At 44.9% G+C, this 14,105-nt stretch overlaps 1 protein-coding gene across 1 annotated transcript in view; it reads right to left on the bottom strand.

Moving 5' to 3' along the window:
* The window catches only part of LOC106605741 (glutamate receptor ionotropic, NMDA 2D), a 71,350-nt gene that overhangs the window by 37,256 nt on the left and 19,989 nt on the right, over positions 1-14,105 (bottom strand). The window contains 3 exon segments of the mRNA XM_045717749.1: positions 958-1,123; positions 1,926-2,131; positions 11,488-11,602. Coding sequence (XP_045573705.1) covers positions 958-1,123; positions 1,926-2,131; positions 11,488-11,602 — 487 coding nt within the window.

A 14,105-nucleotide genomic window follows, 5' to 3' on the forward strand; every position in this document is an offset into this window, starting at 1 on the left:
CCCAGGGGGTGTCTGTGACTGTGACCATGTGACCATGTGTCAGGCTGTGTCTATGAGGAAGACAAAGGGCGAAAGAGAAAAAACATTGTTTGTATGTCTGTGTGTGTTCATGTGTGCACATGCTTGTCAATGTTGCGTGCGTGCATCCGTGCTTCTGTGTGTTCTGTGTTCTGTGTGTCACTAAGTCACTCTGGATAAGAGTGCCTGCAAAATGAATAAAATGTAAGTGTGAGTAAGTGCGTGCCTGTGTGTATGTACAGTATGTATGTGTGTGTGCATGTGTGCTTCTCTCTCTGTGTGTGTGTGTGTGTGTGTGTGTGTGTGTGTGTGTGTGTGTGTGTGTGTGTGTGTGTGTGTGTGTGTGTGTGTAATAAACAATGTATGTCTGTGAGTGCTGGCTGTGGTTAAGGGCCCATAACTCTGCCTGTGACTGATGTGACACCCAGCGTTTAACTGGTTGCCCCGGAGGCAGCAGCATAGGCCAGGGAACGCTTGAACATACACACACACACACTAAGTTAAGCTACAGCAACCTACACAGACACACTGAGGAAAAACACAAACACATGCGCAGTGCTACATACACGTACATTCTCATGCAGCGCTATAGTCGTACAACAGTGAAACACACAGAAACAGCAAGCCTGACCTTCCAACCAAGGAGAAAAAACACCTTACGAGGTCCTTAACTTCCATAAATCATGACCTCTGAACCAGAGGAACAGTCACGTGACCTCACACTAATCCATCAATCATCAGCCATCCAATCAATCAAATGTTATTTGTAATGGCAGCAGGCAGTGTGCCAAGTCTCACTGCTCCTCTCCTCTCTGGCGACAGCTGCTGTGGAAAGTAGCTTTGACCTTTTCCCAACAACTATTATGGTCAAGAAGAACTACGTACTGTAGCCTACCAATGTCTAATCAATGTCTAATCAATCATTCACGTTTTACTGACCTCTCCAATCATGCCGTTCCACACTCCATCAATCTTCTTCCCGTGCTTTCCATTGGTCACCAGATAGAGGTCATAGGTGAAACCCACGATCTTGGCCAATCGTTTGAGGATGTCGATGCAGAAGCCCTTACAGCACTGTTTCTTTGGGGGATCCTGGACAGGAATACTGGAGGGAGGAAGGAAGAGGGATACAAGGTGCAGGAGAGGAAAGAGAGAGAGAGAGAGAGAGAGAGAGAAAAGAAAGAGAAAGAGAAAGAGAAAGAGAAAGAGGACGGAGTGAGTGAATGAAAGAAAGTGAGAGAGAGAGAAAATATATAACATTTAAAAGATGTTGTTATATTTAAGACAAAGAATGTCTCTCTTCCTCAGTCAGGGCCACACTCCATACAGGAAATCACAGTTATGGATTATGCCTTTAAGTGAGAGTCAAATTGTCCTGCCACATGATAATTGTTCTCATCCTTCCTAGAGGTGGTGAACCGTGAGGCGTGGACCTCTATTGCAGCTCTATTGTGTTCGTGTCCAATTCAACCCCCATATATCTTCAACTGAATCACATATAACCCTATATACCATCTGGGCTCACACTCACCACTACACGATCGAGAAGGATGAGAGGTTATGTGGAGAGTGGAGGGTTAATACGTGATTTGTTTGTGTTCAATACACCATGAAAGTGATTATGTCATTTGTTGACACCACGTGATCATTACACTGGAGACACATGATACTATGAAGGTCGATCTGTGAAAAACGACAGTTACATTTTGCTGATGTGTTTGGCTCCAAGGGGGTCTTGTTGCCACTGTACTGTATGTGTGTCACATGGGGATGACCCGTATTTTACTGTGTCCTCCAAGACCCTGGACAGTCCCCTGATGAAGTGTCCCGGGGTAAGGAATGTATTTTATTGTGTATTGGACAGGAACATAATTGTCTGATTTGACCCGTCACCCCTGCCTTCTGACCTGGCGTTGAGGGGTCGTCGGCAGGGTACAGAGTCTCTGATGCAGGTGTTGGAGGCGGCGTCAGCCAGCTCCACGATGACAAACGGACGTTCCTCCAGAGTGACCACGCGCAGGTGCTGGGCGCCATCAGGCGGTTGGAGGAACGGACCGTAACGCGACCACGCTGGATAAACCAAATCCAACTTACCGTTCTCCCAGATCCCTACCTGGGAAAAGAGAAGGGAGTGGGTTAGACAGGACACACACAAACACACTCCCATCAACCAACCCCTGTCACATCAGTCACAGCTTTCCTGTTTGCATGTTATTTTGGCATTAATACGTGTCACATATCAGTTTGCAAACAATTTAAAAATAATATATCAATGAGTTAATAAAGCCACATACAAACATGGTCTCTTTTTTGTTTTCATGAGTAAGGCAGCTCCAAAATGCAGGTGTTTCAGCCTAGCTCAGTGCTTTCTGTGGTGGTGGGGCGGGACAGCAGAAAATACGGAGCATTGCGCCGTTATTGGCTCAGTGTTCCGTCACTCATGGGAACACTACGTCACCACCAAGTCTAGAGCTAGAAAATTTTAGCCCCTTGGGTGCTGCCATAGAGTTACATTAGAAGTGTCCATCCAAGAAGGCTCAAGGTCATTGGCCACAGATAAAATGACGTCAAATCACATTATATCTACCGTAGCTTTGATTGGACTGATCATGTCAACATCATACTTTCAAAATCTTAGCTAGCAGTCATCATCATGAATCACGTCGACAATCTACTGGCAAATCCTTTCTTCCAGTTCCCAGTTGTTTTGAAAGCATCCAGAGAATGACAGACTTTGATGACAAAGTTTGATGACAAAATTTGCCCACGAAAGGCCGCGGGGCCACCTTCCTGTTCAAGTGAGCACAGCACAACAAGGTGAGTCCAAAAATGTCTTGTATGCTGCTGCATAAATTATGTAATATGCCAGGGAGATATGTATACTGTAGCTAAGAAAGTAATACTAAGTGTATGTTGTGTAGTAAGCTGTTAGTAGCCCATGTGCCTCACCCTAATAATTTGGTCTATTTTCACCTATTAATTTCACCTACTGTTCTGACTTGGTGGTGTATATTTAGCCTATAACTTGTTTTTGAGAAATATAATCATTGAATATTGTAAGAGTTATCCTACGGTTCTGACTTGGTGTACAGGGAGAACGCTGTAAGAACGGCCCATGTTCTGAATTCTGATGCTGTACATTTCAAAAGTGCTGAACAAATAGTTATATTGACTATGTCTATCCTAGCTTTCTCTTTAATGTCATAACCGAAATTACGCATTGCCTCTTATCCGCTTGTCATCCCCTTATGCCATAGCTTGTACTGTACATCTCAATTGTCAGTAGAAACCACATTTGTTTAAGCAAGTCAGCCATATCAGCTATGTTTTTTTAAAAGGCAGTAAATGAGGCTGAATGAACTGTTTTGCTGCCAGACAAGGCTCCGCTGAAAGCCAGGTGTAGCAGTGGTAAGGTGTTTGGACTCTGCTGTTGGAACAGCTTTATGTAGGCCCTAACAGTTTGTGGGCACCGATTGTCACCATTATAGGGCAATTCATGTATTGTTTAGTGTTGTGTTGTGTAGTGGCTTTACTGGCATACATTCCACATTACATTTTTCCCCCCACCAACATTTACATGCTAAAATCGCCACTGAGTGTGCCATCCAGTTTATTATATTGTACAGTACTGTATGTGAACCAGTGAGTAGAGAAACAACAGATCTGACAGCGTTTCAACCACATCCCCCTCAGACGAAACAGCCAGTCAACAGCCAGTCAACAGACAGGAAGAGAACATTCAGACCCAGGATTCTCTCAACCACACACACACACACACACACACACACACACACACACACACACACACACACACACACACACACACACACACACACACACACACACACACACACACACACACACACACACAGCAGCCAAACCAGGGGTATTGGAATAGCGGTAATCCACACAGAAAGAGCCATAAAGAGTTATTTAAATTTAAGCAATGAGAGACACATAAAGAAGACTTCACACTAGAACTGAACAACAGTGTTCCCTTCAGACGGAGGTCTTTCAACAGATCTAAAGTCTTTGTCTTGCCACTATTGAGTCCAGTGATCTGGAAAAGGAGTACTGTAGCCTGGGATTGAATATAGCGTACCAAGCTGATGTTCTGACTGAATAACTTTAACTACATAAACCAGCCACTAGATCAGCTGCAGTACAGATATATAAAGATTAAGGTTGAGTTCAATAGGAGAAAACAATTAAACGTCCACAAAACCTATACGCTCCCAAGAAAAACTGTTCTGTGAAGGTGTACATAAAGAAAACATTCAAACCAAAGATCCTGTCTAAAATAAAATACGATTCTGAAGGAAAAAAGAGCTCAACGATGTTCAGCAACGTTCAAAACCCCTTGTGCAGTGTTTCTTTAGTAGAAACAAGCTGTGTCAGCGCTTTTTTGTTTGTTGATAATGTTAAACAACGTTCAGTACCATAGTGAATGCTTCTGTGCTAGCCTAGCAGTGTTGCTCCCACAGAGGACAGGAGAGCAGTGTTAGTGCTGGGTAATGTTTAGCAGTGTTGCTCCCACAGAGGACAGGAGAGCAGTGTTAGTGCTGGGTAATGTTTAGCAGTGTTGCTCCCACAGAGGACAGGAGAGCAGTGTTAGTGCTGGGTAATGTTTAGCAGTGTTGCTCCCACAGAGGACAGGAGAGCAGTGTTAGTGCTGGGTAATGTTTAGCAGTGTTGCTCCCACAGAGGACAGGAGAGCAGTGTTAGTGCTGGGTAATGTTTAGCAGTGTTGCTCCCACAGAGGACAGGAGAGCAGTGTTAGTGCTGGGTAATGTTTAGCAGTGTTGCTCCCACAGAGGACAGGAGAGCAGTGTTAGTGCTGGGTAATGTTTAGCAGTGTTGCTCCCACAGAGGACAGGAGAGCAGTGTTAGTGCTGGGTAATGTTTAGCAGTGTTCTGCAGTGTTTCTGTGTTCTAAGCCGGAGCTGGGCGCTCCCCTCCCGGGTTCTAGGTAATGGTGCAGTTATTGTAAAGAGAACATTAAATATTCAGTGAGAGCCAACAGCGTGGATGTGCAGAATAGGCATATAGAGGTGTCTTATCCGCTTTGTGTGTGTATGTACGTGTGTGTGCATGCGTGTGTGTGCATCCTTAAAGTGTGTATGTATGTAGGAATATATGCGTGTATATGTGTGTATGTGTGGTGTGTGTATATGTGCGTGGTGTGTGTATGTGTGGGTGTGTGTGTGTGTGTGGTGTGTGTGTGTGTGGTGTGTGTGTGTGCGTACTATAAGTGTATATGTATACAGTATGTAGGAACATAGGAAAATGTGTGTGTGTGTGTGTGTGTGGGTCTGTATGTGGGTCTGTCTGTGTGTGTGTATGTATGTGTGTGTGTCTGTGTGTGTGTATGTGTGTGTCTTATCCTGGGTTTGCTCTAAGACTGAGGGGCAGTGCAGAGCTCCTAATTGAAAGGGTTTCAAAGGAAATGGCAGAAGTCAGCATGTTACAACACGCTGAACCTGGACTCTGGTGGACTGTTACAATCAGCAGGAGGCTGAGATCCACCACTGTGCGTGTGCGTGTGTGTGTGTCTGTGTGTGTGTGTCTGTTTGTCTGTGTGTGTGTGTGTGTGTGTGTGTGTGTGTGTGTGTGTGTGTGTGTGTGTGTGTGTGTGTGTGTGTGTGTGTGTGTGTGTGTGTGTGTGTGTGTGTGTGTGTCTGTGTGTGTGTGTGTGTGTGTGTGTGTGTGTGTGTGTGTGTGTGTGTGTGTGTGTGTGTGTGTGTGTGTGTGTGTGTGTGTGTGTGTGTGTGTGTGTGTGTGTGTGTGTGTGTGTGTGTGTGTGTGTGTGTGTGTGTGTGTGTGTGTGTGTGTGTGTGGTGGAATGTAGATGTGTGGGATGGATGGAAGGAGGTGTGTGTGTTTAACAAAGAGCATTCTGAGCGTCTCCATCTACACTGATAGTGACAGCGGTAAAACCCTGCAGTATTAAACAGAAAAAGGCAAACAGCACATCTCCAACAGGTGACAGGGGCTGGTATTATGGGTTTCTGAACAAAACACAGCTTTATAAAATATGCATGACATGTCAGGAGCGATGTAGTGGGCTACGCAGGCGCACACACACACACACACACACACCCCAGAGCACAGCGCAGCTACGCTAGCTCCAGGAGGCAGATGCTAATGAGGCAAAGCAGTAAGTGTCATGTCAGGCTAGTTGTCTTTTATGTTCTCTCACGTCCTGCTCAGGTGTTTTCCTTCTAACACCACACACAGGCCACGGCTCAACACGCTGTTGTCTGCCCTTTAAACCAGCCCAACCTACCAACCAACCAATCAACCATCCAACCAACCAACCAGGAAGGAGAACAGAGAGGCTGTAGGACAGATGTACTGTAGGTTTGCATCATTACATGTAGACTACATTGTTATTTAGCTCCTGTCTGCTGAGCAGCAGGAAGCTAGATGTATCTATGGAATCCTGTCATGGCTAACACCTCTAATATAGGTTGAGGCTAAACGTACCTATGGAATCCTGTCATGGCTAACACCTCTAATATAGGTTGAGGCTAGATGTACCTATGGAATCCTGTCATGGCTAACACCTCTAATATAGGTTGAGGCTAAACGTACCTATGGAATCCTGTCATGGCTAACACCTCTAATATAGGTTGAGGCTAGATGTACCTATGGAATCCTGTCATGGCTAACACCTCTAATATAGGTTGAGGCTAAACGTACCTATGGAATCCTGTCAAGGCTAACACCTCTAATATAGGTTGAGGCTAGATGTACCTATGGAATCCTGTCAAGGCTAACACCTCTAATATAGGTTGAGGCTAAACGTACCTATGGAATCCTGCCATGGCTAACACCTCTAATATAGGTAGGTTGCTATCACAGACTGGAACATGTTCCAGGATTCTTCTGATGGCATTGAGGAGTACACCACATCAGTCACTGGCTTTATCAATAAGTGCATCGAGGACGTCGTCCCCACAGTGACTGTACGTACATACCCCAACCAGAAGCCATGGATTACAGGCAACATTCGCACTGAGCTAAAGGGCAGAGCTGCCGCTTTCAAGGTGCGGGACTCTAACCCGGAGGCTTACAAGAAATCCTGCTATGCCCTGCGACGAACCATTAAACAGGCAAAGCGTCAATATAGGGCTAAGATTGAATCATACTACACCGGCTCCGACGCTCGTCCTATGTGGCAGGGCTTGCAAACTATTACAGACTACAAAGGGAAGCACAGCCGAGAGCTGCCCAGTGACACTAGCCTACCAGACGAGCTAAATCACTTCTATGCTCGCTTCGAGGCAAGCAACACTGAGGCATGCATGAGAGCATCAGCTGTTCCGGACGACTGTGTGATCACGCTCTCCGTAGCCGACGTGAGTAAGACCTTTAAACAGGTCAACATACACAAGGCTGCGGGGACAGACGGATTACCAGGACGTGTGCTCCGGGCATGTGCTGACCAACTGGCAGGTGTCTTCACTGACATTTTCAACATGTCCCTGATTGAGTCTGTAATACCAACATGTTTCAAGCAGACCACCATAGTCCCTGTGCCCAAGAACACAAAGGCAACCTGCTTAAATGACTTCAGACCCGTAGCACTCCCGTCCATAGCCATGAAGTGCTTTGAAAGGCTGGTAATGGCTCACATCAACACCCTTATCCAAGAAATCCTAGACCCACTCCAATTTGCATACCGCCCAAACAGATCAACAGATGATGCAATCTCTATTGCACTCCACACTGCCCTTTCCCACCTGAACAAAAGGAACACTTATGTGAGAATGCTATTCATTGACTACAGCTCAGCATTCAACACCATAGTACCCTCAAAGCTCATCACTAAGCTAAGGATCCTGGGACTAAACACCTCCCTCTGCAACTGGATCCTGGACTTCCTGACGGGTAGGTAGCAACACATCTGCCACGCTGATCCTCAACACTGGAGCCCCCCAGGGGTGCGTGCTCAGTCCCCTCCTGTACTCCCTGTTCACCCACGACTGCATGGCCAGGCATGACTCCAACACCATCATTAAGTTTGCAGACGACACAACAATGGTAGGCCTGATCACCGACAACGATGAGACAGCCGATAGGGAGGAGGTCAGAGACCTGGCCGGGTGGTGCCAGAATAACAACCTATCCCCCAGCGTAACCAAGACTAAGGAGATGATTGTGGACTACAGGAAAAGGAGGACGGAGTACGCCCCCATTCTCATCGACGGGGCTGTAGTGGAGCAGGTTGAGAGCTGCAAGTTCCTTGGTGTCCACATCACCAACAAACTAGAATGGTCCAAACACACTAAGACAGTCGTGAAGAGGGCACGACAAAGCCTATTCCCCCTCAGGAAACTAAAAAGATTTGGTATGGGTCCTCAGATCCTCAAAAGGTTCTACAGCTGCAACATCGAGAGCATCCTGACTGGTTGCATCACTGCCTGTTACGGCAATTGCTCGGCCTGCGACCGCAAGGCACTAGAGAGGGTTGTGCGTACAGCCCAATACATCACTGGGGCTAAGCTGCCTGCCATCCAGGACCTCTACACCAGGCGGTGTCAGAGGAAGGCCCTAAAAATTGTCAAAGACCCCAGCCACCCCAGTCATAGACTGTTCTCTCTACTACTGCATGGCAAGCGGTACCGGAGTGCCAAGTCTAGGACAAAAAGGCTTCCAAACAGTTTTTACCCCCAAGCCATAAAACTCCTGAACAGGTAATCAAATGGCTCCCCGGACTATTTGCATTGTGTGCCCCCCCCACCCCCCCACCCCTCTTTTACGTTGCTGCTACTCTCTGTTTATCATATATGCACAGTCACTTTAACTATACATACATGTACATATGTACATACTACCTCAATTGGGCCGACCAACCAGTGCTCCCGCACATTTGCTAACCGGGCTATCTGCATTGTGTCCCGCCACCCATCACCCGCCAACCCCTCTTTACGCTACTGCTACTCTCTGTTCATCATATATGCATAGCCACTTTAACCATACCTACATGTACATACTACCTCAATCAGCCTGACTAACCGGTGTCTGTAAGTAGCCTCCCTACTTTTATAGCCTCGCTACTGTATATAGCCTCGCTACTGTTTTTCACTGTCTTTCTCCTGTTGTTTTTATTTTTTTTACTTACCTATTGTTCACTTAATACCTTTTTTGCACTATTGGTTAGAGCCTGTAAGTAATAATTTCACTGTAAGGTCTACACCTGTTGTATTTGGCGCACGTGACAAATAAACTTTGATTTGAGGCTAGATGTACCTATGGAATCCTGTCATGGCTAACACCTCTAATACAGGTTGAGGCTAGATGTATCTATGGACTCCTGTCAAGGCTAACACCTCTAATACAGGTTGAGGCTAGATGTATCTATGGAAACCTGTTATGGCTAACACCTCTAATACAGGTTGCGGCTAGATGTACCTATGGAAACCTGTCATGGCTAACACCTCTAATACAGGTTGAGGCTAGATGTACCTATGGAAACCTGTCATGGCTAACACCTCTAATACAGGTTGAGGCTAGATGTAGCTATGGAAACCTGTCATGGCTAACACCTCTAATACAGGTTGAGGCTAGATGTACCTATGGAAACCTGTTATGGCTAACACCTCTAATACAGGTTGAGGCTAGATGTACCTATGGAATCCTGTCATGGCTAACACCTCTAATACAGGTTGAGGCTAGATGTACCTATGGAAACCTGTCATGGCTAACACCTCTAATACAGGTTGAGGCTAGATGTACCTATGGAAAGCTGTCAAGGCTAACACCTCTAATACAGGTTGAGGCTAGATGTACCTATGGAATCCTGTTATGGCTAACACCTCTAATATAGGTTGAGGCTAGATGTACCTATGGAATCCTGTCATGGCTAACACCTCTAATACAGGTTGAGGCTAGATGTACCTATGGAAACCTGTCATGGCTAACACCTCTAATACAGGTTGAGGCTAGATGTACCTATGGAAACCTGTCATGGCTAACACCTCTAATACAGGTTGAGGCTAGATGTACCTATGGAATCCTGTCAAGGCTAACACCTCTAATACAGGTTGAGGCTAGATGTATCTATGGAAACCTGTTATGGCTAACACCTCTAATACAGGTTGAGGCTAGATGTACCTATGGAAACCTGTCATGGCTAACACCTCTAATACAGGTTGAGGCTAGATGTACCTATGGAAACCTGTCATGGCTAACACCTCTAATACAGGTTGAGGCTAGATGTACCTATGGAATCCTGTTATGGCTAACACCTCTAATACAGGTTGAGGCTAGATGTACCTATGGAATCCTGTCATGGCTAACACCTCTAATACAGGTTGAGGCTAGATGTACCTATGGAAACCTGTCATGGCTAACACCTCTAATACAGGTTGAGGCTAGATGTACCTATGGAAACCTGTCATGGCTAACACCTCTAATATAGGGTGAGGCTAGATGTATCTATGGAATCCTGTTATGGCTAACACCTCTAATACAGGTTGAGGTGTGCTACACACTCACACTAATTACCAACTGAACATACTTGTCTATTAGCAGGCACTGAGGCAAGCAGCGACAGACAGACAGACAGACAGACAGACAGACAGACAGACAGACAGACAGACAGACAGACAGACAGACAGACAGACAGACAGACAGACAGACAGACAGACTCCAGGAGCTGGAATCTGCTGCCATTTAAATGAGAATAAACAACGACCCAATGACCCAACAACCAGAACAGAGCAGCTCCTACTGTAAAGCCTGCGTTTGAAGTTTTTACCAACCAAAGACCATCATCCAAGCACACTGCAGCATACCAGAGGACACAAACAGATATAAAGGGAGACTGACTGCCAACTAATGTATGGAGATTGTACAGTGCTTATGGAGAAATCGGATGTCATTGTTTGAGAATAAAGGGAGAAGTTCAGACAAAAGAAGTAGTGAAAACTGAAACTAGAAGAAAATAACAACCATGGATAGTGTGTGTGTGTGTGTGTGTGTGTGTGTGTGTGTGTGTGTGTGTGTGTGTGTGTGTGTGTGTGTGTGTGTGTGTGCGTATGCGCTTGCGTTTTGGCTATATTGAACGTCAGCGAGGAGATGCTAAAACTCAAGGAGACAAGAGAAAGTCAACACACGCAGCAGGAAGAAAGAAAGAGGCCAAACGGTCAGTGGTCAGTCTCTTCCCCTCCTCAGGCACGGATAACCACAGTGAACTTTACATGAACACAAACCTCTGTGACCTGCCCTTGCTTGCTGTTAAGTTCATATTATGCTTGTTGACAAGGTTTGGCCAGTTCAAGACACTCTAAATGATTTTCCATTGTACTAATCACCTGGACATCAAAACAACAGGAAATTGAAAAGATAATATCTGCAAATCTGCAACCAAATGGCCCTAAATGGAGCCATGCCAGTCACAGCACAACAACAGGAAGTGATGCCTGTCCGTCACAACAACAGGATGTGATGTAAGGTACTTACATCCTCCCAGCCTTTGCCAGGTGTATAGGAGATGACTTCTAGGACGGGGTTGGCCAGGTAACCGTCACTGTCGAAAGAGTAGTCTCTGCCACCCAACGTGATGTTGTTGAAATACCTGACATTGGGAGACAGGGGGCGGGGTGAGGGGGGAGGGAGAGAGGGAGAAAGAGAGTCAGACGGTGCAGTGAGTGAGACTTCTGGGCCACAGATGAACTGCCCCCTCAGATTTCTCATATTAAATAAAATATGAAAGTTACATTTTTTTATGTTTTTTTCTCTGTACTTCTACTAGCCACCTAGACATTTTATGAAATTGGCTTTAGCTAGCCCAGATTGGCTCCCAATCTCATAACTAGCTCCCAATAAGCCATTTCAGGCTGTTCATCAAGTTAAGATAGCTTATCTAACTATCTTAGCTGGCACGCCAGCTGGCAAGGTTGATAGACTTTACAAAAGCAAGCAATTACTAAATGTACTGAATAACCCTCACATTCCTTTCGATTTAAGCAAAGATGCATATAAGCATATTTAGGTTTTTTTTTAAAACACCATTCAGGAGGATACAGACAGCTCAAGAGGTATGCTTAGATACTGTATGCATAAATATATACAGTTGAAGTCAGAAGTTTACATACACCTAAGCCAAATACATTTAAACTTTTTCACAATTCCTGACATTTAATCCTAGTAAAAATTCCCTGTTTTAGGTCAGTTAGGATTACCACTTTATTTTAAGAATGTGAAATGTCAGAATAATAGTAGAGAGAATGATTTATTTCAGCTTTTATTTCTTTCATCACATTCCCAGTGGGCCAGAAGTTTACATACGCTCAATTAGTATTTGGCAGCATTGCATTTAAATTGTTTAACTTGGGTCAAACATTTCGGGTAGCCTTCCACAAGTTTCCCACAGTTGGGTGAATTTTGGCCCATTCCTCCTGACAGAGCTGGTGTAACTGAGTCAGGTTTGTAGGCCTCCTTGCTCACACACTCTTTTTCAGTTCTGCCCACAAATTTTCTATAGGATTGAGGTCAGGGTTTGTGATGGCCACTCCAATACCTTGACTTTGTTGTCCTTAAGCCATTTTGCCACAACTTTGGAAGTATGATTGGCGTCATTGTCCATTTGGAAGACCCATTTGCGACCAAGCTTTAACTTCCTGACCGATGTCTTGAGATGTTGCTTCAATATATCCACATAATTTTCCTACCTCATGATGCCATATATTTTGTGAAGTGCACCAGCCCCTCCTGCAGCAAAGCACCCCCACAACATGATGCTGCCACCCCTGTGCTTCACGGTTGGGATGGTGTTCTGCGGCTTGCAAGCCTCCCCCTTTTCCTCCAAACATAACAATGGTCATTATGGCCAAACAGTTCTATTTTTGTTTCATCAGACCAGAGGACATTTCTCCAAAAATGATGATCTTTGTCCCCATGTGCAGATGCAAACCGTAGTCTGGCTTTTGAGCAGTGGCTTCTTCCATGCTGAACGGCCTTTCAGGTTATGTCGATATAGGACTCGTTTTACTGTGGATATAGATACTTTTATACCTGTTTCCTCCAGCATCTTCACAAGGTCCTATGCTGTTGTTCTGGGATTGATTTGCACTTTTCACACCACAGTACGTTCATCTCTAGGAGACATAACGCGTCTCCTTCCTGAGTGGTATAACGGCTGCGTGGTCCCATGGTGTTTAAACTTGCGTACTATTGTTTGTACAGATGAACGTGGTACCTTCAGGCATTTGGAAATTGCTCCCAAGGATGAACCAGACTTGTGGAGTCTACAATTTTTTTTCTGAGGTCTTGGCTGATTTCTTTTGATTTTCCCATGATGTCAAGCAAAGAGGCACTGAGTTTGAAGGTAGGCCTTGAAATACATCCACAGGTACACCTCCAATTGACTCAAATTATGTAAATTAGCCTATCAGAAGCTTCTAAAGCCATGACATCATTTTCTGGAATTTCCCAAGCTGTTTAAAGGCACAGTCAACTTAGCGTATGTAAACTTCTGACCCACTGGAATTGTGATACAGTGAATTATAAGGGAAATAATATGTCTGTAAACAAATGTTGGAAAAATTACTTGTGTCATGCACAAAGTAGATGTCCTTATCGACTTGCCAAAACTATTGTTTGTTAACAAGAAATTTGTGGAATGGTTGAAAAACGAGTTTTAATGACTCCAACCTAACTGTATGAAACTTCCGACTTCAACTGTATGTTATATATTATATATATATATATATATATATATAGAGAGAGAGAGAGAGAGAGAGAGAGAGATTACATAGAACTTTGGCTCTGGATTGCAGGAAAAAACTTTTTCAGGTATTTGAAAAATTCTAAATTCTCCAACTTCAGGACGATGGGCCTAGCCCCCCTCCGGACCACCCCCCAGCCATCCGTTAGTACTTTGTGCCCCCTCCAATTTTTGGGGTACATGACACCCCTGCTGGGCCATGTAAAGGTCTGCAGATATTAAGCAAATATTACTGCCAGACCACAATTTGTCAGACATTACCAAACATCAGAGTGGTCAGTGTGGATCTTTGAAGTGACACACCTGTATCCCTGGGGGCCTTGCGCAATCTCAACTTATTTTGTTAATAAGA

This window comes from Salmo salar, chromosome ssa05 (assembly GCF_905237065.1).
Source record: "Salmo salar chromosome ssa05, Ssal_v3.1, whole genome shotgun sequence".
In the NCBI taxonomy this organism is placed as follows: Eukaryota; Metazoa; Chordata; class Actinopteri; order Salmoniformes; family Salmonidae; genus Salmo; species Salmo salar.